This window comes from Bubalus bubalis, chromosome 17 (assembly GCF_019923935.1).
Source record: "Bubalus bubalis isolate 160015118507 breed Murrah chromosome 17, NDDB_SH_1, whole genome shotgun sequence".
NCBI lineage: Eukaryota > Metazoa > Chordata > Mammalia > Artiodactyla > Bovidae > Bubalus > Bubalus bubalis.
In genome coordinates this window covers 19390886-19417442 of record NC_059173.1, presented here as the reverse complement: position 1 = coordinate 19417442, position 26557 = coordinate 19390886, and the positions used below count along the sequence as shown (strand labels likewise).

The 26557-nt window shown below is 48.4% G+C and overlaps 1 protein-coding gene across 5 annotated transcripts in view; it reads right to left on the bottom strand.

The window, feature by feature from the left end:
- LOC102402957 (MLX interacting protein) overlaps window positions 1-24686 on the bottom strand; it is a 56961-nt gene extending 32275 nt beyond the window's left edge. For 3 of the 5 annotated variants that reach the window (XM_025267693.3, XM_025267692.3, XM_025267694.3), the window contains exon 1: window positions 24160-24685. In XM_025267693.3, the coding sequence (XP_025123478.1) occupies window positions 24160-24572 (413 nt within the window). In that variant the 5' untranslated portion in view covers window positions 24573-24685. Of the gene's footprint in view, window positions 1-24159 lie in introns of all 5 variants that reach the window. The other 2 variants (XM_025267691.3, XR_003104248.3) reach the window with 1 other exon arrangement.
- Between the last annotated feature and the right edge of the window lie 1871 nt (window positions 24687-26557).

Genomic DNA, 26557 nt, shown 5'->3' with positions numbered 1-26557 from the left:
AACTTCGCTTTTTTTGGAGAAAAGACAGTCTTGTTTCACAGAGCTGTGGCAAGAATGAAGTGAAGAAGGTATTCAGAATGGACTAACAGGGTGTGGAACACAGGAGGTTCTTGATAAACGGATGAACGCATTCGGCTGACATTTCCCACAACGTTCAGAACAGTTCTGACCCTAGGCTGTGAGAAAGCACAGTTGAAGGACTCTTGGCCGCCTCAGCCAAGCCTCCCAGCGACTCGACTGAAGGGACAAGGAGAGAATGACTGTTAGGGGTGGGTGATGAGCAAAGGTCCTTAAGAGCCAAAGAGAACTACCACTTAGAGATTAGATATGCAGTTCTTCAATGAAAAGGCAGATTGAATCCCACCAGTATTAGCAGCACAAACACAACTCTCTCTCTTTGTTTATTAGCACCATTTCATTCACCCAGTGTAGCACCATTTCACTCTCCTTTGTAGATAGGAGAAAAGCCTAAGAGCTCTTTAACAGGAACTGAAGCCTGCCGTTTCCCATGCTCCCAGACTCCCGAGCAAGAAAACGCCACCAGGGACCCATCACTCACCCTCACCTCAGCTCTCAGGCACGCTTCACAGCAAGGCCCTGTATCAAGCACCACTCAGGCAGGCCAGCGAGGGGAAACCTGGGAGACAGCGGGAGGCAGAGAGGGAAAACCCAGGCAGGAATGCTGAGGGTGCAGTTCTAAACGCTGCAGGTACTGCAGGAGAAAGTGGACAGGCCAGTTGGGTTAATATTTTAAGTTGTGTTGTTGCTGTTGTTTAGTAGCTCAGTTGTGTCCAACTCTTTTGCGACCCCATGGACTGTAGCCTGCCAGGCTCCTCTGTCCATGGGGTTTTCCTGGCAAGAATACTGGAGTGGGTTGCCATTTTCCTCTCCAGGGAATCTTCCTGACCCAGAAATCAAACTCGCATCTCCTGCATTGGCATGTGGATTCTTTACCACTGAGCCACCTGGAAGCCCTTTAGGTTGTGCAGCTGATGGCTAAGCCTCTTTCGGTTCAAAGCCCATAATTCTAAGAATCTAAAAGAATAAAGAATAATGAAAAGTACCAAGTGAGAAACGACTGCCCTAAAATGATGAGAAGGCAGCTGCTGGAACAAATAAAAAGGGAAAGGCCACAGTTTTCATTTCTCAGCTTTTTACAAGGCTCAGACAAATAAGAGTTTTGATAAAGAAGAGCCTGTGAGTCCACCATGCTTTCATGACCAGGAAAGCAAATGCAGCCATAACTGTAGGGAGAAATCGTCTGCTGGCCAGGAAGTGAAGCCTCCCAGCAACACTTGCCAAGAGCCTGTGTGAGACGCATCAGACTCTGTGTGGAGGACCGGGCACAAAAGCCAGGCTCTGGCCCTCGGACCTCGCAAGCTAATGGGAAAGTCAGAAATGTCTTGCTTCGAGGGAGCGAGGGCATGTGTGCAGGGCATGGAAACAGCAGGGCGCCCAGTGGTGGGTTCAGGATGGCTTCCTCAAGCAGGATGCCTGAGCTGAGTCTCCAAGACGGGAGGGACTTAACCCTGGAGAGGGGGTGTAGAGAAAACGGTTTCCGGCAGGAGGAATAAAGAGGTCTTTCTCAAAGTATCGGCAGTTATGGCTTCTGGTGCCCTGCCTCCTTCATTCTTAGCTTTGATGACGGGAGTTAAGAGTGTTGACTGTTTGGAGCCTTAAGTTCTCCACCTCACTGCTGCCTCCCCTTTTCTGGTGGGCTGGGGTCCGGTACAGTGGTTATACTCTTGGGAAAAGAAGAGAGCCGTGGAAAGTCAGCGTGTCTCTGTCTCACGCTCAGGTTCACTGTAATTTTCTGATTCATGGGGTCGCAAAGACTCAGACATGAAGAGTGATGAAACTGACTGACTGAACTGATAATCCAAAAAGACGATAGGGCAGGAGGAAGAGCTAGTTTCTCATACCAGTTATTTAAATAAAGCAGAATGAGGGTACTTCCCTGGGGGTCCAACGGTTAGGACTTTTCCTTCCAATGCAAGGGGCGCGGGTTCAATCCCTGGTCGGGGAACTAGATCTCACATGCCTCAAAGCCAAAAACACCAAAATGTAAAACAGAAGCAATGTTGTAACAAGTTCAATAAAGACTTAAAAAATGGTCCACATTAAAAAAAAAAAAAAAAATTTAAAAAATTTTAATAAAAGCAGAATGAGAAAGAGGGGAAAGAGAGAGAGGAAGGAAAGAAGAGAGGGTAGGGTTTAGGAAAGGGAAGTTTTAGAAAGAAATCTCTTGTATTATTAGGGGTTTAGAGAGTAAGAGATAGAGGCACATTAAGCCAGCACAGCAGAAGGTCACAAATGTGACTGTATGGGCAGTGATTATAAACATGATGGCCGCTCTGCTACTGCCACTTTTCTGTTACCATTGTTTATAAGAGAAAGATGAAAAACAACTGGAGAAGGAAAGACCCACATCCCAACTTAAAAAAAAAAGAACAAGTCCAAAGAACTAAAAGGAAACTCACAAATATAAAATAAATGGTCAAATTCAGGGAACAAATGATACACTACAGATCAAAGAGAGGCAAATTAAAACACCAGAGATGCCACTTTTTGGCTATCAGATTAACAGAGTTTTGAATGCACAGTAATAATGGTACCTGATATTTTTGTAAAGGTATAGCCATTTTTGGAAATCATTTGACAGTTTTTTCTGAAGTTAAACACACACTTTACACATCATCAAACATTTCCCCAAGAGAAATAAAAATATACGTCCACTCCAAGGCTTGTACATAAACATTCGTAGCAGCTTTATTCATGATAAAGCTGAAAACAATGAAAGGAAGACAAGCCAAATGTCTACCAACAGGTGAACAGATAAGCAGGTTGTGGTCTATCCAGGTAATAATACTGATACATGGAGCAACATGTATGACAGATGAGTTAAATATATGCTGAACAAAAGAAGTCAGATAAAAGAGTATATCCTGTATGATTCCATTTACACAAAACACTGGACAAACTTAAGCTACAGTGAGAGACAGAGATGGGGCAGAATGCCTGGGGAGGGTCCCGGGGAACCTTCTCGGGTGGTGGAAATGCCCTGTATCTGGGCCACAGTGGTAATACACGTGTACACGTGTGTGTATTTGTCAAAATTATACAGCTGCACATCTAAAAGGGTGAATTTTATTGTTTACATACTAAACCTCAATTGAGCTGATTTAGAATGACTTGGGTTCGATCCCTGGGTTGGAAAGATTCCCTGGAGAAGGAAAAAGCAACCTACTCCAGTATCCTTGCCTGGAAAAGTCCACGGACAGAGGAGCCTGGTGGGCTTCAGTCCATGGGGTCACAAACAAGACACGACTGAGCAACTGACTGAGCACACACATGTAGCTGCACATCTAAAAGCATGCATTTTATTGTTTACATATTAAACCTCAACAGAGCTGATTCAGAATTTAAAATTACAGTTATGAACAACCCAGAGCTGGGGAGGATATAGGCAAATGGGCTCTTACACACTGCTAGTGGGAATACTAGTCAGTACAACCTTTTTTTTGGGGGGGGAGGGGCGTGGGTAACAGCTTTATTGTGACATAATTCACATACAATTCACTTATTTGCAGTATCCAATTCAATGGTTTTAGTGCTCACAGAGTTGTGCGACTATCACCACAAGCAAATGTAGAATATCTTCACGACCTCAAAGCAACATTCTGTGCCCTTAGTCATCACTTCCCAATCCTGAACGACTGCTAATCCACTTTCTCTACATGTGCTCATCGTGCAGGGTTCATAGAACTGGAATCACAATGTGTGGGTTTTTGTGACTGGCTTCTTCCTTAGCATGTCTGCAAGGCTTATCCATGTTGGAGCAAGTATATCATTCCACTTCGTGGCTGACTAATATTCCATTGAACGGACAGACACCATTTTGTTTATTTATTCATTAGCTGATGGGCATTTGAACTGTTTCTACCTTTGGGCTACCAGGAACACTGCTGCTAAGAACAGCTGTGTGCAGTGTCTTCCTTTCTCTCAGACACATACCTATGAGTGCGATTGCGGGGGCAAATGTCACCTCTATGTTTAAGTTTTTTTAGGAACTACTACGCTGCTTTCTACAACAGCTACACTATTTTACATTTCCACCAGCACTATAGGAAGGTCCCAATCTGTCTACATGCTCGCCAACATTTATCACAATCTAGCTGGAGAATGGCACCCCACTCCAGTACTCTTGCCTGGAAAATCCCATGGCTGGAGGAGTCTGGTAGGCTTTGGTCCATGGGGTCGCTAAGAGTCGGACACAACTGAGCGACTTCCCTTTCACTTTTCACTTTCCTGCATTGGAGAAGGAAAAGGCAACCCACTCCAGTGTTCTTGCCTGGAGAATCCCAGGGGCGGGGGAGCCTGGTGGGCTGCCGTCTATGGGGTCACACAGAGTCAGACACGACTGAAGCGACTTAGCAGTGGGTGTAAAGCAGGATTGCAATGTGGGTTTGACTTTCATTTCTCTAATGATTAGTAGTGTTGAACATCTTTTCACATGCTTATCGTGAAAGTGCTAGCTGCTCAGCTGTGTCTGACTCTTTGCAACCCCATGGCCTACAGCCCACCAGGCTCCTCTGTCCATGGAATCTTCCAGGCAAGAATACTGGAGTGGGTTGCTATTTTCTTCTCCAGGGTATCTTCCTGACTCAGGGATCGAACCCAGTTCTCCCACATTGCAGGCAGATTTTTTTTACCATCTACACCAGGGAAGCCCATATATCTATAATATCTTTGGAAAAACAACTATTCAACTCCTTTGCCTGTTTTTAACTGGGCTGTTTGTCTTTTTATTTTTGAGTTGCAGAGTTCTTTATATACTCCAGATGCATAGCCCTTATTGGATATATGATTTGCAAATACTTTCTCCCATTATGGGCTTCCCTGGTGGCTCAGATGGTAAAGAATCTGCCTGCAGTGCAGTAGACCCAGGTTCGATTCCCGGTTCAGGATGATCCCCTGGAGAGGGGAATGGCTACCCACTCCAGTATTCTTGCCTGGAGAATCCCATGGACAGAGGAGCCTGGTGGGCTACATACAGTCAGTCCGTGGGATCGCAAAGAGTCAGATAGAACTGAGCGACTAACACTTTCTTTCTCCCATTATAGAGGTTGTCATTTTTTAAAATTTACTTTTAATTGGAGGATAATGCTTTACAATACCGTGTTGGTTTCTGCCGCACATCAACATGAACCAGCTGCAGCTACAGGTTCCCCCTCTTGACCCTCCCTCCCATCCCACCAACCCCTCTTGGTTGTCAAGCTGAGCAAAGGTTTGAGCTCCCTGTGGGTTGTCTTTTCTAATTGATACAACTTCTGAAAACCAGTCTGGCAACATATATCAAAGACTTCAGTGTGAATCTTTGATCTTACAGTTTTACTTTTAGGAGTGTATCTTACGAAAACAACTAAAGAAGCAGAATGAGAAGAGATATAAATAAGAACACTCATCAAAGTACTTCTTAAACTGAATCTTAACCCTTACCTCACACCATATGTAAAAACTGACTCAAAATGGAGCGCAATCCTAAACGTAACAGCTAAAACTACAAAACTTCTGGAAGAAAACCTAGGAAAAAAATCTTAGAGGTCCTGGGTTTGGCAAGATTTATTAAACAGAACACAAAAAAGCATGAACCATTTAAAAACAACAAGCATTGGCCTTTATCAAAAGTAAAAACTTTGGCTCTTTAATGATGGTACAGGTCTATTTTTACCTATTCAGGCATAGAAAAAGAGTAAAAAGGGAACTGTGACAAAATAAATAAACCCAAGAAGAATGTTTCAGAGGATTCTGTTCTTCTAATTCTGTCTTCCTGAAATGCCTGAATACTCCATTTGACAATGAGTATGCATTTCTATACAACAAGGAGGAGAGCTGGAAAGGAACCTTCATAAAACTATTTCCACTTTGAAAAGGGGAAAAAGTGAATTTCTTTCTCATAATTATTAGAAAGGAATACTTAATTAGCCAGGGGACTTGGTTTATCATGTTGATCTGGAGTTTTTTTGTTTTTTTTTTTTTTAATTTGCCACATTTCAGAAATGAGAACACACTGGCATTTTCTTAAGAGCTTAGTAGTCTTAAGATCTGCAGATAATTTCTTTCATACGTACAAGTTAACTCATCCAACAAATTTCAGTGATGTAACTGGATAACAATGGCTTAAAATTACTCTGTAAAAGAAGTTTAGAAGTATAGCATTATCTCACAACTAGCTGGAGCTTAATTTAGGTACACTGAAGAAAGTGAAAACAATTCAAGACAGATAGTAAAAGTCTGTGCACTTGACTCAGAGGAGAGTCTCTAAGCCCTCACTAAGTTAATTACTCTCATTTTACACTCAATTTAACAAGTTATGCAAACCAATGGAAAATGGGAGGCCCGGGATAAAAAGGGAACGGAAATGGCAAACTCACTGCAGAACGGGTGGCAGCCAACAGCCCGGAGGAGACGGGTCATTGAAGATTTGAAAACTCAGCTCTCTTGAGACTGAGAGGGTTGAATAGAGAAGTGAACACACTGCCTCGGTGCAACTTCATCAAGAAGCCACTATGGTGCTAGGACTACACAGGAAATAACACTCAGAAATAGGTTTCTAAATAATCAAGGAAGCACTGCAGGGACCTCCGTGGTGGTCCAGAGGCTAAGACTCTAGCTCCCAATGCAGGGGGCCTGGGCTCGATCCCTGGTCGGGGAACCAGATCCCACACCACAATTAAGAGTTCTCATATGGCAACTAAAAACCCCGCACACTGCAACGAAGATTGAAGATCCTGTGTGCCAAAACTAAGATCCAGCACAGCCAAATAAATAAATATATATGTATATTTTTAAAAGAAAGCATTGAAGATTATTACCAATTTGAGAGGGATTTCCACTTCCCATTAAGAATGGCTGATTTTATAAAAGAGATGATTAATGAAATAAACAACGGTGATCTGGAAAACTGGCTTGTATCAAAGGAAGCTCTAATCCTTGAGAGAAGGGCAAACAAATGAGTCATTTTTGCAAACATATTTTAATAGCTACCCACCCAACTTTAATACCACAAAATTCAAAGGACTGAACTAACGAAGCAGTTCAGTTCCATTGATAGGTTCTTCTGTTCTCCCCAAGCCCCTCATGGAGGCAGTTCCCAAGACTGTATCTAAGGGAGAACTAACGATGTGGACAAGGGCATTTTACATCACCCCTCCTGTCCATCCAGCTTTGTCCACCTCACAGACTCTCTGGCCTCTGCAGCTCCATCTTTGAGAAAACAAGCACTTGAACTTGTCTGTCTGGGGTCAGGGTCATTAAAAAAAAAATGTTTCTCATACTCTGCGTCTCTCCTAAGCTCTTCAAAAGTCATTTCGTGACCACACTGGACTTGGAGAGCTATCCAGATGCAGGGAAATGAAATTCCTGGCACTGGAAGCAAATGGAGGCCCAGGCTTTCCTGTGTGAGCTCCCTCATTCCCTCAGGAGTCCCTAGCGGCCTCACCCCAGCTGCTGGGATTTCCACAAAGACAGCCGGATTGGACTAATCTGACCACACAAACGTGGAACTGAATGAGGGGCAGAGGTACCAGAAAGGATCAAAACTCCGGGTGTCTGCCCCAGGCTCGAGGGACAGCATCCGGGAGTCCAGCCAGCCAGAGGAAAGATTTGCTCTCCAGATTAACCTGGCAGATTGAGGTATCGTACACAAGGTGGGGAGACGGTAGGCTAAAAGGTCACAGGGGAGGTCAGCTCGGCAACAAGGCTGCAGGCGGGGCACCTGGCCGGGAGAGGCGAGTGCCACGGGAGGTTGAGGCCATGAGCAGCAGCCTGGTTCTTAAAAGCTCCCTTCCTGCAAGAGGCCAAGACAGCCGAATTCCAGCTGGGGTCCAGCAGCAGTCTGGGACGCCGGCTGACCAGGAGCAGACTGTCTGCTCTGGATGCTTAACTGATCACCCGAGATGCTGCTCCACAGACAGGGCAAGGGAGAGCAGCTTCTCCCCTCTGGATCAGGCAGTCCATCTTTCACCTCCCCCCAGGAACGCTGCTGAGGTGGAAGAAAAACAGCTGTTACTGAGCACTGCAGCGATGGAGCAATTCAAAGTGAACCAACTGGTGCTTTATCCCAGACAATGATGGCTTTGTCGGCAGATTGCAACAGCCCAACAAACCCTGCATGCCCCTCTTCATTTCTATCTCTGGTCCCCAGGACTTGGAGACACCAGGCTAAACAGGGAAGAAAGTTACACTCAGAAACTAACAGCGTGTGACGCAACAGAGGCAGGCCAACTGCCATTCAGTGATGACATCACCCAGGCTGGCGTTCTGCAGTCGTGGGGCTCCTACTGCTCCCGGGACATATCTGAGTCTCACATACTGATGCGCTTCCAGGGATCCTGGCCAACAGAGAACACAGGGCTGAGCGTCAAGCTTGTTTACAGTGCTGCTAGGTCACTGTTCCAGTCCACTGGCTGGGCAGCTTGCTCGGGATAGCTTTTGCATTCAGTCCGGACTACCCTGTTATTTCTCTCTTGGTTTGCCCTAGCCAAGGAAACTCACTTGCCCTTAGATGGACACTGCTGTAACGACTCTGGCTTCCCAGATGGCACTAGCGGTAAAGAACCCGCCTGCTAGTGCAGGAGATGTAAGAGACACAAGTTTGATCCCTGGGTGGGGAAGATCCCCTGGAGAGGGAGATGGCAACCCACTCCTGTATTCTTGCCTGGAGAACCCCATGGACAGAGGAGCCTGGCGGGCTACAGTCCATGGGGTCGCAAAGAGTCAGACATGACTGAAGCAACTTAACAACTTAGCACTCAAGAGCATTAGCACACTCAAGACCTCAGCTAGAGCCACTGAGCCGAGGTGGCTGCTCCCAGCTTTCCAGAAACCTGAAAGCTGCCACCCTCTAGGGCAGGAACCAGAGAAAATTCTCTCTGCAGGTAAGAGCCAGGGGGTGAGAGAGACCAGAAGATGACACCCGTATTTCTCACACCCCGCCCCGCCCTGCTCACTTAATCCATACTTTACCAATCACCTCAAACGACCACAAACACACCCATGGCTCCAGGGAGCCAGCAATTGGCAGGAAAATAGAGAAAAGCAAACAAACTTATCGGGCAAAAAAGCAGCTGGCTACATACAGGCTGTGCCAGCTTGACTGTAATCAGTAGGTCTCTGATTGGCTGCTGTGGGAAGCACCCGAAGGCCGTGCCCACCAGGTAAGTTTCCTCAGCACCACCTGCCTGCCGGCTCACAGGTACTGTGCTGGGACATCGTCAAGGACAAGCCAGGGGCTGAGCTGATAGCTGGGTTCTCTGCTTTTCTGAGAGCTTTTTTCCCAGGGAACAAAGTCTTCTGCCAAGGTTTCTTGTGGGGGAAAAAATTATGAAATTCAAAACCAAGAGGAATTGAAAACTGGTACAGTCACTAGGGAGCCAGGCTGGGAGAGAGCCAGGAGGCTAGAGCAGGCTCTGCTGGGCTAGGAGACGGGGGTCACAGTGAGGCGCTTTGGGCTAGGACGCAGCCAGTGAACCTGGATGCCCTGAGGGCAGCCAAGCCTTGCCACTGAGCCTCGGGAGTTGTAACAACCTCATCCAGCATTTAAAACATCACCTAAGTCCTCTGCCTTATATCAGACCCCGCCGCCACACACTCTTGCCATCAGTGTGGGTGGGCAGACAGACGGAACCACTGAAACCCCACAACAGATCAGGCTGACGAGTAAGGCTGCCAGAGAGCCAGAGATCAGCATCTCTGGACTTGATGGGATGGAAAGTACTTAAACTTTTCCAGAGAGTTGAGTGAGCTCTTCTTTCCATGTACCAAGTCATACCGGCATCTGTTCTGTGACTCGCAGGGACGTGCATCCACGTGGCTCCTGGTCTCAGGTGAGCGTGCCCCAGCTGGGCGGGCTTGCAGCTGGAACCACCAGCTTTCCTGAAGCTCAACGCTCTCTCCCTACCTCTGGAACAACAGAGGCTGAGTGCCAGCATCCTCCTGCTGGCAGGAGTGAGGAGCCCTGGCCTCAGGGTGGGGACGTGTGAGCTCGGCACGCACGCTGCTGTGGGGTGTGTCAGACACCCTCCCCTGTGTCCCCTGCCCCTCTGCAGGCTGGCACTGCAGCCAGCCTTCCTCTCTCCAGCCCGAGGCGCAGAGCAAAGGCTGCTCCTGGGCTGCAACCTGCTCACCTCCACCCTCCACACATACCTCAGCCAAGCAGGCAGGGGCAGTGGACAGGCCGGGGAACCCTGACCCTTTTCTTCAAAGGTCCTGCTGAAAGGTTCTCAGGGAGAGAGTTCATCCAGTGAGGAAGGAGGAGGAGGCAGAAGGATGTTTTCAGAGAAAGTAGGGACAAGAGAAATGGAACAGGGGCTCAGGAACACAAAAATCATGTGAAATTGCTCTTAAGGTCCACCAGAGAGGGATTCCGTAAGTGACAGTATATCCACACAATGAAATACTACTCAGCCACTAAAAAATACTGCAGACGAGTATTTGGGAAAGGCATTCATGATCTGTTAAATACAAAAACAAAACACACTTACTCCACTCGAAAAATAAAAACCCCACAAGGTCTGAGAGAATAAACACCAGGTAAATGATGGTGGTTATCTGTGGGTATTGCGTTTGGGTTTTTTTTTCCTAGAAGGGGGCCCAGAAATACAGTCAAAATCCAAAAAGTAAGGTCCTAAGCTTAGAAGAGTAATACCCCCAACTTCTTAGTGAGTGTGGTTGCGACTGCTCTGAGAAGTACAAACTATTTCAATCTGGCTCAGGAGCAAAGTCGTGGCCTCTAAGAGCCATAAAGCTACTTGCCAACACCTCTGTAGATCAGATCAAATATGGACAGAAACTTCAAGAGGTGGAAAGCCTCAGATCGTGTGGAAGGTGGCTGTGTGAGAACATTGTGTGTGTGTGTGTGTGTGTGTGTGTGTGTGTGTGCGCGCGCGCGCGCTGGGGGAAGGGTTCAAAGCAAGCACATCCCTTCCTTTCTTAACTACCTCAAACACACACACACACACACACACACATAGTTAACTGCAAAGCAAGCCAGAGGCCTGTAACACAACGTCCAATGTGCAGGTTAGAAACTTTGAACAAGAGCCAAGTGAGAGGCCTCTTCTGTCTAAATTCAAGCTATAATTTTGTTTCAGCGACAACCAAATCAACTGTCTGGAGTTAAGTCAAATGATCATCCCTTTCCTCCACCCTGGAATCACCCTATGAAAACAGCCCTGCCCCAGGCAGGTCTGGTGGTGAAGTTAAGGGATAACAGTTAGAAATGGAATGTAAAACGATGAGTAACCCACTGTCCAAGAACTTCATGTGGAGAAGTGAAGTGAAGTCAACTCTCCACCCCCAAATCACGATCATTTAAAATAACTGCCCTGGTTCCTCATAACTCTACGAGTAACTGTCTACCAGGAGCACACACACCTCTGGGGTTTACCAGGAGGACAGTCTTGAATTTTGTTTTCAGAAGATGACGGTCCTCTGACTGTATGAACATGAACATTTCGGGAAGGTACACCTAAGAGTGAGAACACCTCACAAGATATCCCCTGTGCCAGGGCTGCCCTTGTGGCAAAGAGCACCACACACTCCTTCATCCCTTAGGCCAAGACTAAGTTCTAAACGAGACGCAACCGTGGGACTTCCCTGGCGGTCCGGTGGTTAAGACTCTGCACTTCCGATGCAAGGGGGGCGGGTTCGATCCCTGGTTGGAGAACTAAGATCCCACATACCATGCGGCACAGCCAAAACAGATTTTGAGAATAAATTAAAAAATAAAAAGAAAGGCCAATAGATAAACAGATGCAACCGAGATTAAACTCATTTCCCTAGAATTCCTAATACTTGAACTCAGACCCAAGGTAGAAATGGAAATGCAGAGTTCACATACAAATTCAGATTTCTTCCAATTTTCAAATATGCCAGTCCTCGTAAGACTGAGCTCACGTTCCCAAACAGCTAGAGTCACCTGGAGCTGGGTGATGGCTGCCCCCCTGTAGAGCCGGCAGGTGCCCACCAATTCACCACAGACCGCCCCCCTCAGCCTGCTGCCCTTCCGCAGGCAGGCCTGGTCAACTGCAGTTTATAGTTGCAGGGTTTTCATAATAAGTAAGTGCTTGTCTGTAACCATGACTCCATCAGAAGCCAGAAAATAAAAGACAGCAAATGTCCTCTTTGCCTTACTGATGACCCACACTTTTATCTCCTGACCCTTGTGGGCATTTGACTTTGTGACCCCCTGACCCAGACAATGTTAAAAGGAAAAAAGGCCTTAACAGGATAACCTTAGGGTGATTTGTGGAGCTTTGAGGTAACCTGGAGAGCCAAATTCCTGAGTCGATTTTAATCTAGGGGAAATGCTCAGGGTAGGTCACCTTCCCAAGCAGTCTCTCACTTACTGTACACAGAAGAGATGGAAGACAGAGGCTCTTGGAACTCCTAGACACTGACATATTTAGCATTTAAGATCTCAAATACGACTCCCTAAAGATAATGTTGAAAAACTAAATGATTTGGGTTTTCTGTTGGTATTGTTTTTTATTGGAGGATAACTGCTTTATAATATTGTGCTGGCCTCTGCCATACATCCACATGAGTCAGCCACAAGTACACATATGTCTCCTCCCTCTGAACCGCCCCCACCCCCTCCCCATCCCATCCCTCTAGGGTTGTCACAGAGCACTGGGTTGAGCTCCCTGTGTCACACAGCAAATTCCCAGGTGCTCTCTGTTTCACATATGGTAATGTGTGTGCTTCCGTGCTATTCTCTCAATTCGTGCCACCGCTCCTTCCCCCGCTGCATCCACAAGTCTGCGCTCTATGTCTGTGTCCACTGCTGCCCTGCAAATAGGTTCATCAGTACCATCTTTCTAGGTTCCATATTCGTGAGTTAATGTCCAATATCTGTCCTTCTCTTTCTGACTTACTTTACTTTGTATAATAGGCTCTCAATGGAATACTATTCAGCTACAAAAAGAAGAATGCATCCAGGTCAGTCCTAATGATGTGGGTTTTTTTTTTTTTAATAACAGCTTTATTGAGACATGATTTACACACCAAAAAATTCGCCTTTTAAAAGTGTTCACTGGTTTCTAGTATAGTCACAATACTATAAAACATGACCATCATCCTAAAAGATTCCTGCTTTTCCCCAGTATTCCCCTCTTCAACCTCCCTCACAGGCAAGTACTGATCTGATTTTTTTCCACTGCAAATTAGCTCTGCCTTTTCTAGAACGTCACATAAACGGAATCAATATCTAATCTCTTGAGTAAGACTTGCGTCACTCGACGTAATGTTTCTGACACATACCAGAAGCTTGTTCCTTTTTATTGCTCAATACAATTTACTCCTAAGGCTGTATCTCTCAAATACACAAGGTCCATGGAAGAAAAATAAGATTGGTACATAAGAATAAGATTGGTCATTCTAGTCTAACCCCCGCGTCCCCTCTCACTTTTTTCCTTCCTTTACAATTAAAGACCTCCCGACTTCCAGGGCCGAGTGACGTGCTCCCCGCCAGCCGCAGCACGTCTAGCGGTGCTCGGCCCGTCGTCTCTCCACCACAGTCCCTGCAGTTCCTCGTTTCACCCTGTGAGGGAGTCCCTACAGAATCTGTACGAGAACTTTACTACAGAAAATGGAATACCAACATCCAAACAACGAAGCTACTAGGCTTCCCCCAAAAACATGCCTGTCAATGAACGGATAAACAAAACGCGGTACAATGACCCAGTGGAATACTGTCCAGGAATCGAAAGGAACAAGACATGGATGCACACTGTAAACACAGATGGACCTCACCACCTCATGCCAAGTGAAAAGAGCCAGACGCAAAAGGCCACATACAGTACGATTCCATTTACATGAAATGTCCAGAAAAGGCAAGACAAGCAGATTACAGACACAGAAAGCAGATTCACGGTTGTCTGGGGTGAAGGCAGGACCTGGGATTAAACATAAAAGAGCATGAGGGATCTTGGTGGGGTGACGGAATGTTCTAAAACTGGATTCCAATTATGGCTACACAACAAAAAGGAAATCAATGACCAGCACACGTATAGCGACCGCATCTTAAGGTACATGAATCCCATCTTGATAAAGTTGTTAACACCAACGATAACATAAACTCGTCTGCACAAGTGGAAGAAAGTCCTGCTCCAAGGCAGAGAAAGATTCGTTTAATAATGTGAAGAAGAAGAACAACAACAAAATAATAATTATTTAAAGAACAGAGGAGCCTGGGTAAAAGGCCCCACTACTCAGCTGGAAAATCGCTGTTTCAAACAGCAAGCTAATATAATCATGCACTGTTTTAAGAACTCGTTGAAAGGGTTTCATTCTAATAAATAAGAGAGATTTATAAATTCACTTTCTCTAGAAAGCATAGTATCTAGCTCTCTGGGCTGGTCCCAGAAGATGAGGCAGTCCATTTGCAAATGGGCCAGTGACCACCTGAGCACAAGAAGGGGTTCTTTAGGTTGTTTTTTAAAAGCCAGAATATTGGGGAAATATCTGGAAACTAGTTTAATTCTCCTACTTTCTACCGAAGCAGCTGTTTTTTGTTTGATGACTGTCTGTCCCATGGTGACGGAACACAAGAGGCCGTCATCTTCCCTGATGGCCTGTGCCCATAAGCCACAGAGGAAAGAAGTGGTAACTAGCTTTCAGAACAGACCCTCCTACGCACACAATAGTCCTCACAGTGCAGCAGAGCGAACCAAGTCCCCGCGGGTGCCCTCTCCAGTGCCGTTCCCACCAGCAGCCTGGTTCTCCCTGACATCCCTTTCTGAGCTCTTTACTTCCTGGCCTCACTCTTCACTGTTCTTCAACTGGATTCTTTTTTGTTTTCTTTTCTTTTTAATTTTTACACTATCACTTCTGAGACTCAAAAGCTATCGACAAGGAATTCTGTTTCCGGAATTATTCCTCCAGATCTTGGACGTCCTTCTAGAGCTACCAAATAACCCTTTCCGCTGTGCCTCCTTCTAGAAGGCTTTTCTGATGGTGCAGTCCAACCCTAAACACACCAGGGATGCTCAATTTGGAGATGTTTCCTCGTAGGGCATTCAAGACCAGGTAGTACTCTTCTACCACAACCAAACCCAAGGGAATAAAAATATCGTCTGGGATATGAGAGTATCTATTTCACAGAAAACAAAAACCACTGCCATCCCAAATACAAGCTCAAAACGCCAAAACTTCCCATGGCCAACTGGTCCCTTACAAGGCACAAGAAAGGTTAGGGAGATGAGATGGAGCAGCCAGGACAGAAGAAAGAATGCCGGTACTCTGGGGACAGTGATGGCCTCCCTGGACTGCAGCGCTCCCAACACTGACAGCCCCTCGCAGCCCCCTCTTAGGGAGCTGCCCCACCCACAGCCCACGCAGCCAAGTCAAGCGCACGGCGCAGGTCCTCAACACAGCTCACATTCGGCACACAGCTGACGGGGCTCCCTGGCTTCCTCGTTTCAGTCACAGCCCCCACGGCTCAGACCAAAACCCTCAGGGCCACTGCTGATTTTTTGCTTACACCCCCACATCCTTTCCACTGGCAAGCCCAAACCCGCCCTGCATCCATGTACGTCTCACCACCTCCTGGCCACCATTCTGGTATCAGTTCCCCTGGCCCTCCTGTCCCCTGGTCCCCACTGCACAGACTCAACAAGCCAGACGTCCAAAGCAATGAACGGAATATCCTAACCTCCCACCCCCCAACCAAACCCATCTCCCCCTCTCCTCCCCAACATTCACCCTGCCCTCAACCTGCTGGCCACCCTGGCCTTCCCAGCCCGGGAATGTGCCTGATCCTTCCACCTTGGGCCTCTGCCTTGGGCTCGTCCACCGCCTGGAATGACTGCCCTCGGCTGGCTCCCACTCACCACTCAGGTTTCAGTTCAACCTGAAATGTCAGCCCCTCGGAAGACTTCTCCGACCCGCCGAGATAGAGTGTCCGCCTGCCCTCCCCCACCCGCTATCACTTTCCATCTTCTGGTGTGGTTGATGTTCTTTGCAGCAGGAACGATATAAATCTGATTTGCTTACTGATTCCCTCAACTGACTATAGACTCCATGACTTTACAATACCTGTAAGTCAGTTATTGTGCCGGACGCCTTAAACACGCACATAGCTGTGCGCCACATACATCTCGATAAAACTCAAACAACAAAAAGAATGTGCACGCCATGTCTTGTTTACTGCTGTATCCCCAAGGGCGAGAACAGGGCCTGGCACCCATTGGAGGCTTGATTAATACTTTTGAAAGGAAAGGGCATCACTGGACGCTCTGGGGCTAGACGCACGCTCTGGGGTCCCTGAGATTCTGATCAGAGAGGGCGGGGCCTACTGGCCTCCCTCTCCAACACCTAAGCTGGAGACGACGGGCTAATTCAATTAGACAACTGGCATAGAGCACTGATGGTAACAGGAAGCTCTGAGCAGGTCTGTGTGCGAAACTCAGGCCACCCACAAGCTCCTGTCAGGCAGATGCAGAAACCCCCAGAGGCAGGGGCTTTGAAGCAGAGGAGAGCAGAGGCAGGTGAAAGTGCCAGCTGGCAGCAGCAGAAGTAAGATCCCAAAGCAAAGCAGGGTCTGAGAGAGGAGCTGAGTCACTTATGTGGGTAAGCCTTAAGGAAAGGGCAAGCTCCCTCTGCTGAGGGCCCACCACAGCCCGGGACCCCTCCAGAATCCAGAGGTCTGGAAGTCCTGGGAATCCTGGAGGTTCATGAACACACTTCCTGATCCCCGCAGTAAACCCCCATTGCAAGGGCCAGCTTGAGACGGGCCCTGATTCCTACGGCCAAAAGGGCTCTGCCTAAAACTCAAGCCCTGTGGCTCGGAATTCTAACCATAGACAGAACTCCAACAAGATAGAAAATATCACCTAAGATATCTGCTGTCTGAACTACACATATTAGACCCAAGAAGTAACTCAATTATGGGCAATAGGAGCTCACACTCTGAGTTTTTCATCAGCCATATATGAATCCTTAAAGATATGTGCTGTTAACTTTCTACAGTACCCTTATTCTAGGAACTGTGCTGGGGCAACAGAATAAGACCACTTTACAGACTCCCTTTTACAATGAGGGCCCTCCTATCATTAGATCGCCTGAAGCAGGCACTTCGCTAATACACTTTGCACAGTTTGACACGACGGCAGAGTGTGCTCAGCTCTTCTGTGGGGGAAGGAGTCTGACGGAAGACTTTTAGACCTGGGTTATGGGCTTAAAAACATCACCTGGAGACACTGTTGAGGACGTCCCCAGGTGGCAGAGTGGTTAGGAACTCACCTGCCAACGCAGGCGACATGGGTTCAATCCCTGCTCCAGGAAGGTTCCACATGCTGCAGAGCAATGAAGTCTGTGGGCCACAACTGCAACAAGAGCAGCCTCTGCAATGAGAAGCCCATGAAGACTAGAGAAGGCCCATGCAAAGTAACGAAGACCCAGTGCAGCCAAAAATAAAAGTAATTAATTAATTAAAAACAAAAAATTATTGAAACCAGTCTGTATTAGTTTCCAACTGCTGCTGTAACAAATGGCCACAAATTAGTGGCTTAGAACAATGCAAAGTTACTGTCTCACAGTTCTGGAAGGGGTCTCCAGAACTGGGGCTAAAAGCAAGATATGCGCAGCGCTGGCTTCCAGGACTCCAGGGCAGAATCTGGCTCCCTGCCTTTTCTAGCTCCTAGAGGCTGCCCGTGTTCCTTAGCTCATGGCCCCTTCCTCATCTTCAAAGTCAGCGACTTCAGGCCAACTCCTCCTGCTAGTTCTCTCTTCTGCTTTCCTCTTCTTCTTTTAAGGACCCTTGAGACTACACTGGGCCCACCCAGGCAATCCAAAATCATCTCTCCATTTTAGACGCAGCTGATTAGCAACCCTACTTCCTCTCTGCCATGTGATCGACCGTATTCGCAGGTCCCGGGAATGAGCATGTAGACATCCTGGGACACCATTCATCTACCTCCCATCTCAGGTTGTGTGGGCCCCCCCAATACAAACACCATCCCGTTGTCCCACTCTACACCAGCACCCCCTAGACAAGCATTCCACTGAGGGGGTTTTTCTTTATGCATCTGAAGAGAAACAAGGTCCACCAGAGGAGAGTTTATGATGTTGGCCACTAGGCCCCTGAGTTTCCCTGTTCAATTCCATATATTTATCTTAACCGCCTAGTATATTCCAGACACTGTGAGACTCCACGAGAAAGTCAAAGGTGAAGAGAGCAGGAAAATCACGTCTATGTAAATAAAGATATGAGGCACAATCAATAAGGTCGTGGATTTGCCTGGCATCGAGGGGTTCACTCCCTTTGAGAGGGACCACCGGGCCATGGGCACTTGAGTCGAGGCTTGAGGGAAGGGCAGGATCTCACCAGTGGGGCAGGGCGGCACGAGGAAGGGCATGGGGTGGCCTAAAGGCACTTGTTTTCCCCGTCTTGGTTCCCCTCTTCCAATCCTACAGGAACTAACACTTCTACCTTCTCTCTTACAGAGCTGCACGCTTCTGTGAGCAGACGAGGAGAAGACTTTTCAGCTCCAGAGACACCACCTTGGATGAGCTGCCTCACCTCCCAGCAACAAGGCAAATTAACTTTGTGCCTTTTTTTTTTTGGTTTGAAAAATATGAATTCCACCAGCACCTGCCTGAGAGGGCTACTGAGACTTAGGATAACATAGAGACTCTAGGACACAGTAGTTGCTCAGTTAGTGTGAATTTCCTTCCATCTAGCGAATGACTTCCCTCCATCCTCTCTTCCACCTCCTTTCCCCAGGCTCTTCCCAATCTGATTACCCTTCTTTGCCCTTCCATCAGGATGGCAATCACCCAGCCAGCCTCTACATAAACAGGAAATTTGTCCTGGACCACCAATGAGAAGAGCACAGGGGAATTCTTGGACTTTCTGGGAAGGTGGATCGTAACTTCTGACAGGTAACACAGGGAAGGGGAGATACGTATGAAACCCCTATGACACGGGAAACTGTCCACACTGATCCCGATTATGCCAACACACACACACACACAGACTCACACTCTTCTGGCTTCGGGACCGTCCTCACTGCTGCTGTTAGACCTGGTTCACGTTGTTTATCACAGCCCTTGCTAACTGTTCTACAACTGCCTGTTTATCTGTCCCCCACTCCAAGTCTGTGAGCTCCTGGAGGACAGAGACTATTCCTTCTCATCTCTGGAGCCCTCACTCCAACCCAGCACGGCCCTTTAATAGACACTATATAATGATTCAAGACCAAAGAAAGCCCAAGAGGAGAGAAACTGCTTCTCTTTGGCATGGTTGCAGAAGAGTAAAACCAATTTAGTCATCTGTGTGAATGGTTCTCATTTACAACTAGTTACCATGCGCAGGACTAGAAAGTTCTTCCTTGGAAAACTTAACATTTAGAGGACGATTGCTTTAAACCTTGAATCCTTGTCTGTCAGGAACAGTGGGTAACTATTCATATGTATAGTCCATCCTAAAGGAAATTAGTCCTGAATATTCATGAAGGACTGATGCTGAAGCTGAAGCTCCAACACTATGGCCACCTGATGCAAAGAACCGACTCATTAGAAAAGACCCTGGTGCTAGGAAAGATTGGAAGCACAAGGAGAAGGGGACGACAGAGGATGAGATGGTTGGATGGCATCACCGACTTGATGGACATGAGTTTGAGCAAGCTCCGGGAGTTGGTGATGGCCTGGTGTACTGTAGTCCATGGAGTCGCAAAGAGTTGGACACAACTGAGCGACTGAACTGAACTGATACATACATATACAGGGCTACAGTTTGGAAACTTGTATCTTACAGATCCAAATTTAAAGGTTTCCTCGATTATCCACTGGAGCAGAGATCCACTGTCCAGGCACTTCCCTGGGGGTCCAGCGGCTAATACACCACACTCCCAATGCAGGGGGCCCAGGTTCGATCCCTGGTCAGGGAACTAGATCCCACATGATCTAGCAACTAAGAGTTCATATGTTGCAACTAAGAGCTGGTGTAGCCAAAATAAATTTTTGAAAAGAAAGAAAGAAAAATAATTAAAAAAAAAGAAAGAAATCTACTGTCCAGAAAGCTACTGTTTAATCTCTAAATACATAACAGAATTGTCTCTCCCCTCACCCCACAGATATTTACACCAAAGGTCCCTAATAAAGTTACATAAAAAGGTAGAGAAGCGAAACCAAAACCAAACCCAGAAAGCTATCTACTAGATGTGTTCAGAATCTGCGTGGGTGATTTACATGTGTGACTTTCCTCACAATGTTAAGAGGGAAAGAGCCATGAACTATGTTCTAGAGGACATAGCTCCACTGTGGGGCTTCAGAGAGTATGGACAAGCCAAGAATGCATCCATTTAGCATCTGTCAAGCAGGCATTTAAAAGCCACATTAAAGACCCCAGTTAGATATGTTACTTCCCTTAGTTTATGGATGAGTAACTTGGGCTCCTAAAAAATGTCAGCTGAATGATGATGCAGAAGGGATTCAGCCCATTAAACCCCCTGTTGCTTCTTATTTGCCAGGTACTAGACCCATTCTAATCCCAGGGATGGGGGAGCCTGGTGGGCTGCCATCTATGGGGTCGCACAGAGTCGGACACGACAGAAGCGACTTAGCAGCAGCAGCAGACCCATTCGTGGGGTTTCCCTGATGGCTCAGCAGTAAAAATCCACCTGCAATGCAGGAGACACAGGAGACGTGGGTTCAGTCCCTGGGCCAGGAAGATCCCACGGAGGAGGAAATGGCAAACCACTCTAGTATTCTTACCTGGAAAATCCCATAGACAGAGGACCCTGGCAGACTACAGTCCATGGGGCCGCAAAGAATCAGACACGACTGAGAAGGCAGGCAGACCCATTTATAGACATTATCTTAGTTATAAGTTATACTTATCAGTTATAAGTATAATTATAAGTTATACTTATCCTCACTTCCATCCTGCAGGGACACCATACGCTCCCCACATCCCTAGTGGTGGACAGGAAGCTTTAGAGAAGGCAAACCATGAATTTCTAAGCTCTGCCTTGGGGAGAGGCAACTTCTTCCTCTTCCAAACATCCCAACAATTGACCTCACACTGCAGGACCAAATCAAGACGTTTCACTACAGGGGGCTTTTCTTAGCATCATGGTGTGGGAAGGATGTGGATTTTAAGGCCAGCTACAGGAAGCTGGAATCCATCCACACTGTTACCTGTCCAGGTGGACCATGGGGCACCCCACATTTTTCCCAGCCAAAGTCAGTCTTGCCAAAGACCCTTTAGCAGTTCATGACTTTGCAAGTTCAGGGACAGATCATATCAGAGTCCCTATTCCACTTCACACGACTGGGGAAAAAACAACCACAACTTCCCCTGCCCTTAGTTCCTCCCCCCAAAGAGCTGCTGAACCTCATCTGGAAACAGCTGGGAGGCAGCAGTTAACAGGAAACCAAGCCCAAAAAAAAAAAAAGCACAGAGTGTACCAGGGAGAGTTAGGCGGCTAGAACGAAGAGGCCGGGGGACCGACAGGAAGCTGAAGTCAGAAAGAGCCCAGGCCAGAAACAGACAGAAGAGGAGGAGGCCCAGTGGCCAGGAGAGGGAGAAAACCTGGAAAACGGGGGTGAAGGCTCAACATGGCCCTGAAAGGGGAGTGAGGCCACCTCTGGGGTTGTTTTCTTTCCCCTCTGCCCCCCATATCGCAACCCTCCTTCTCTGAAAGCCAGTGAGCAGTCTTCGCAGGATAGCTGAGGTCAGAAACATTTGTTCTTATGCTGCTTTCTGGGCCAGAGGCTGCGGCCCAGATAACTGGTTTTGAGTCCTTCTCCTGTCAATCTGTACCCAGGTTCCACGCTGCCAACTAAATTCTGGGGCCACCCAGATTAGCCTCATGCAGAGAGGAACACGACGAGCATCTTCATGAGAAATTACTAGGCAGATGCCCAATGGGGGACCCGCAGTGGCAGGAGACTCTGCATGCGGAATGACAGCAAAGCTGGACAGACAACCAGCAGGGCTGGAGGTCTCAAAGAACAAGGTAAGCCTCAAACCAAACTAAGCGTGCATTTTGCAACCAAGAGAGTTAAATGAGCAACGGCTGGCTGCCAAAATATTTTCAAAAGAAGTGGAAAAAAAAATACCATTACTAAAATTCTTTGGTGTCATTTAATAATACGCCTTCAGGTTATCCAAACTGAGGGTAGAGGGCAGACTGGTTTATTTACCCTTTAGCAGAGCTTAGGTGAGCTCTTCGGCCCTTGCCTCCTGCACTCCATCGCCCATTCTCTATTTGTATGCGGAGAAGTTGAAATTAAAATAAAGGCGAGGATTAAGTTTGCTTAATAGAACACATTCCTATCTTTCACCTCCAGGTTTGTTTGGAAGCCCTCTCTTTCTGTATGCTACAGTCGAGTCGAGTTTGATTCCAACAAAGAGCTCAAAATTTGAGACCGAGTAAGCAGGGCTAACCCTGGAGGAGGAAATGGCAACCCGCTCCCATATTCTTCCCTGGAAAATCCCACGGACAGAGGATCCTGGCGGGTTACAGTCCGTGGGGTCGCCAAGAGTCAGACACAAGCGAGCATGCACGGACGCACGAAGCAGGGCTAAAAGCAGGCAGAGGGCTGAGACCTCAATACAATTTGGGTTTAAAAAAAAAAAAAAAAATCTAAAAAAAAAAAAAAAAAAAAAAAAAAAAATCTTCACAGGCTTGGTGCCAGCTCAAACTGGCAAGACCAGAGAATCAGAGCAGAGCCTAACCAATGTGCCACGCAAAGCGGGTGGGAGGAGAGCTCTGGGTAACGTACTGCAGCCATGTGGCAAACAAACCATCAGGGAAGCCTTCAAGAGAGGAAATGGGGGCGGGCAGAGTGGGGGTGCGTTTCAGGAACATAACAAAGGAACAAGTTGACTAATCATTTATTCCAGAGGGGGAAAATGCCACCAGGAGCTATGTATATCTAGCGTTTCAGCTTCAGGTAAATGTATAACTTGGGTATATTCGGGGCTCACTGCTTTCCAAAAAAATGGGGGGGGGGTGTGGAGGGAAACGTTCGTACTCCTTGTGATACTGCTTCCGGAGTCTCCAAGGAAACTTTGCGCTGCCTGCAGCAGACACCTAAGACAGCCCCAGCCAGTCCAGTTACTAATGCAGTAATCTCCACTCTGCTGAGATCCTATCGTGAGCTTTGTGCAGGGCTGGGCTGCTCCGCACTGCAGCTCCTCCAAAGAAGTTCTGTTTCCGAGGCAGAAGTTATCTGAAGCAAATACCTGACAAATACTGAGAAAGGGAGAGTGGAAGGGCATTTTAAGCCCTGAGGTTAAACCCAGGCATTTCTGTGACTTGGGGTAAAAAAGAGATCTCCGCCTAGAGCCAGAGCCATAGATGAGGATGGTGTCTGGGATGCCTGACCTAAACATCTCCAAATTATGTTTCAGGGCCAGCCCAAGGAGCCTCCAACTTGCCAGGGGGACAGCCTCCACCATCAAGGGCTAGGGCGTCAAGTTTTCCTAGGAGGCACTCAGGGACCCTCCCAAATGTGGGTGGGGGGAGGGCTTCCCAATCAAGAGGGTGTGAGGGAACCCAGCCTCCCTCACAATAAGAAAACTAGCTCACACTTCGGGAGCAACTAAGTATGTGCCAGGTGCTGAAATAAGCACTTTACCTATCTCATTCCATCCCCACAGCAGCCAACGGAGGCAGGTAATACTGTCACCCTCTATAAAGGAGGAAACGGGCTCGCAGATTTTACACAATCAGTAAACCAGCGCTTAACCACCCTGGACAGGTGGTCCCACTACTCCCTATTGCCGGAAACACACAAAGCTTTGGGGGGAAGGGTGGATAAAGTCTAATAACACGAGATATAGCCTGTATTTACACCTTTTTCTAGTCTGAAATCAGTGGCCTCGGGACATTGGTGGCGAGGGGGGGGGGGGGGGTGCCTAGCTGGGGAACGTGAAGCCGGAAGAACTTAAGCCCTTGCAGACAGGGAAAAGGCCAGGACCTCCACCCGTCTCGTTTCCACTCGGGACCCCAGACCCATAAACCCACCGGATGGGGGAAGACCCAAAGGGAATGCCTGAAGCTAAGAGGTCCCCCGGCGGCAGCCCTCCACGCTTGTTTTGTCAAAGGAGCCCCGCTCGAGAGGTGGGGCCGGCCGGGTTCCTACCTGTAGGCCAGGGTCATGCACTCGAAGAGCTTGGTGAGAGAGGCGTCGATGGACAAGTGGCAGGAGCTGGTCTTGCCGAAGCTGTAGGTCTGGCACGTCTGCTTGTTGACCGTGTCGAAATCGTAGCCCTTCTTGGGCGGGTGCTCCCGGTGCGGCGACGACACCATGAAGTGGCCGCTGTGGATGATCTGCTGGCGGCGCGGAGGCTCCTCGCGGCCCGACCCGGCCTTGGGCGGCGGTAGCGCGGCGCTCGCCTGGCCCCTGGCCGGGGTGGCTGCGCCGGAGGCGGGCGGCGGGGACGGTTCATCCGTGTCAGAGTCGTCGTCGTCCTCGGGCACCTGGGGCTTCAGCAGCACGGCGCGGCCCCGACTGCGGGGCCGGCTCTGGGAGCACATGAAGACGTCGGCGGCCATGGGGGGGGCCCGGCCGGGGGCATCCCCCGGGGCGCGGGGCGACGCAAGGGAGCGAGCGAGACGGGCGCCGGCCCGGGCCGGCCCGCGCGCCGACTGTCCGCGAGCCCGCGGCGGGGCGGGAGGGGGAGGGCGCGGGCCGACAGGGCCGCCTCGGCGCCGGCCCCGGCGTGACGTCACTGGCGCGTCTCGGCCAATCGGGCGCCCGCGTCGGCCTCTTAAAGGCGCAGGGGTCCTTTCCGTAGCTGGGCGGACAAAAAAGGGGGGGGGGGGGGGACGGGGAGCCGGAGGCCACGCCTCCCGGCCCCGCCCCTAGCCATCCCTTTCCCTTCGGGGTGCTGCGGGACATGGTAGCCAGGTGGTGTCATTCGCCAGTGTCTTGGCCTAAGAGAGGCGTTGGCCAAGCAGGTCGTGCAGATCCCGCCTCACACTCCCGGGAATGGCTCTGCCGCCTCGCCGCGGCCGGACGGGCGCTCCACGTGGTGGGTGGGGGTGGCGCTCCTTCCCCCTCCCAGGCCCCGCTTTCTCCTGCAGGGCCCGGAACTGTGTCCTAATGGCTCTTCCGAGATATTGCTGGGCCCTGAGGGTTTCGTCCCCATTTTATTGGTGAGAAGACAGAGTCGCTGAATACCAACGGGATTTTCTAACGCGAAAGCAAGATCACTAACACTTCTCACCTCCGCATAAGTAAAAACTAGCTCTTTAGTTAAGGCACTTTCCCAGTACATCGCAATCTGTCAGTGGCAGACCCAGCCACCAGCTCCTTTAACTACAACTCAAAATACTGTCATTATTGTTAAGATCTTAAACTTGGAAGGCGAACCAGCCCCTGCTAACTGCTAAGTCACTTCAGTTGTTTCCGACTCTGTGCGACCCCATAGATGGCAGCCCACCAGGCTTCCCCGTCCCTGGGATTCTCCAGGCAAGAACACTGGAGTGGGTTGCCATTTCCTTCTCCAATGCATGAAAGTGAAAAGTGAAAGTGAAGTCGCTAGCGACCCCATGGACTGCAGCCTACCAGGCTCCTCGGTCCATGGGATTTTCTAGGCAAAAGTACTGGAGTGGGGTGCCATTGCCTTCTCTGAAACCCTTCCAAAAGGGGAAATTCTGAGCCATAATTTTCTTCTCTGTCAAATGGGGATTCCTATGCCTCAGAAAGTTGTGACAATTTAAAAATGACTATAAAGTGCTTTGCACAGTGCCAAGCAAAGAATGAGCACGAAATAGACTACAAACTGAAGGGACTGAACCAGCCAGACCAAAGGCATCTAGAAATTGCCAATACTCAGCCACTTTTGACTATAGAAACAGCGATTTCATATGGCCCAACATAATAGTTGACATGTATAGAAAGCGGCTCAAAGGGGCTCAAAGCCAGCTGGCAGGGGCCACGTAGGGAGGGCAGGGCAACTAGAGGGCCAGTGGGGCCCCTGGGGCAGGCGCTCCCATCCTAGTCTCTGTAGGGCCTCCAGGGTCCTCTACAGCTGCTCCTGTGCTCTGCTTTGAAGCCAGTTTAATTTCCAGATTTGGGTGGGGTCTCAGCTTGTTACCACACCTTCCTTCTGATGAGGGAGCATGTTGGGAGTGAAAGGGACAAATGGCTCTTATCAAAGCAACTGTGCAAACTCCATCCCTGGATGTCTTCAAGGAGGGAAAGGCCAGACTGACTGGCAGCTGGTGTGAGTTTGAAGTCTCCTCCCTTGCCCAAACTACCACTCCCAACTCTGGTTGCAAACATCCTAAACACTTAAATGCCCAGCCTCTTTTGATATGGCAATTCCACTTCTATAATTTTATCCTAAAGTCTATGTGTGCGTCATTTGTAAAGAGTGGATGTTATAAACAACGTGATGTCTAACAAGAGGGCATACATTGAATATACTATAGTCCCTAATCGGAGAAGGCAATGGCACCCCACTCCAGTACTCTTGCCTGGAAAATCCCATAGATGGAGGAGCCTGGAAGGCTGCAGTCCATGGGGTCGCTAA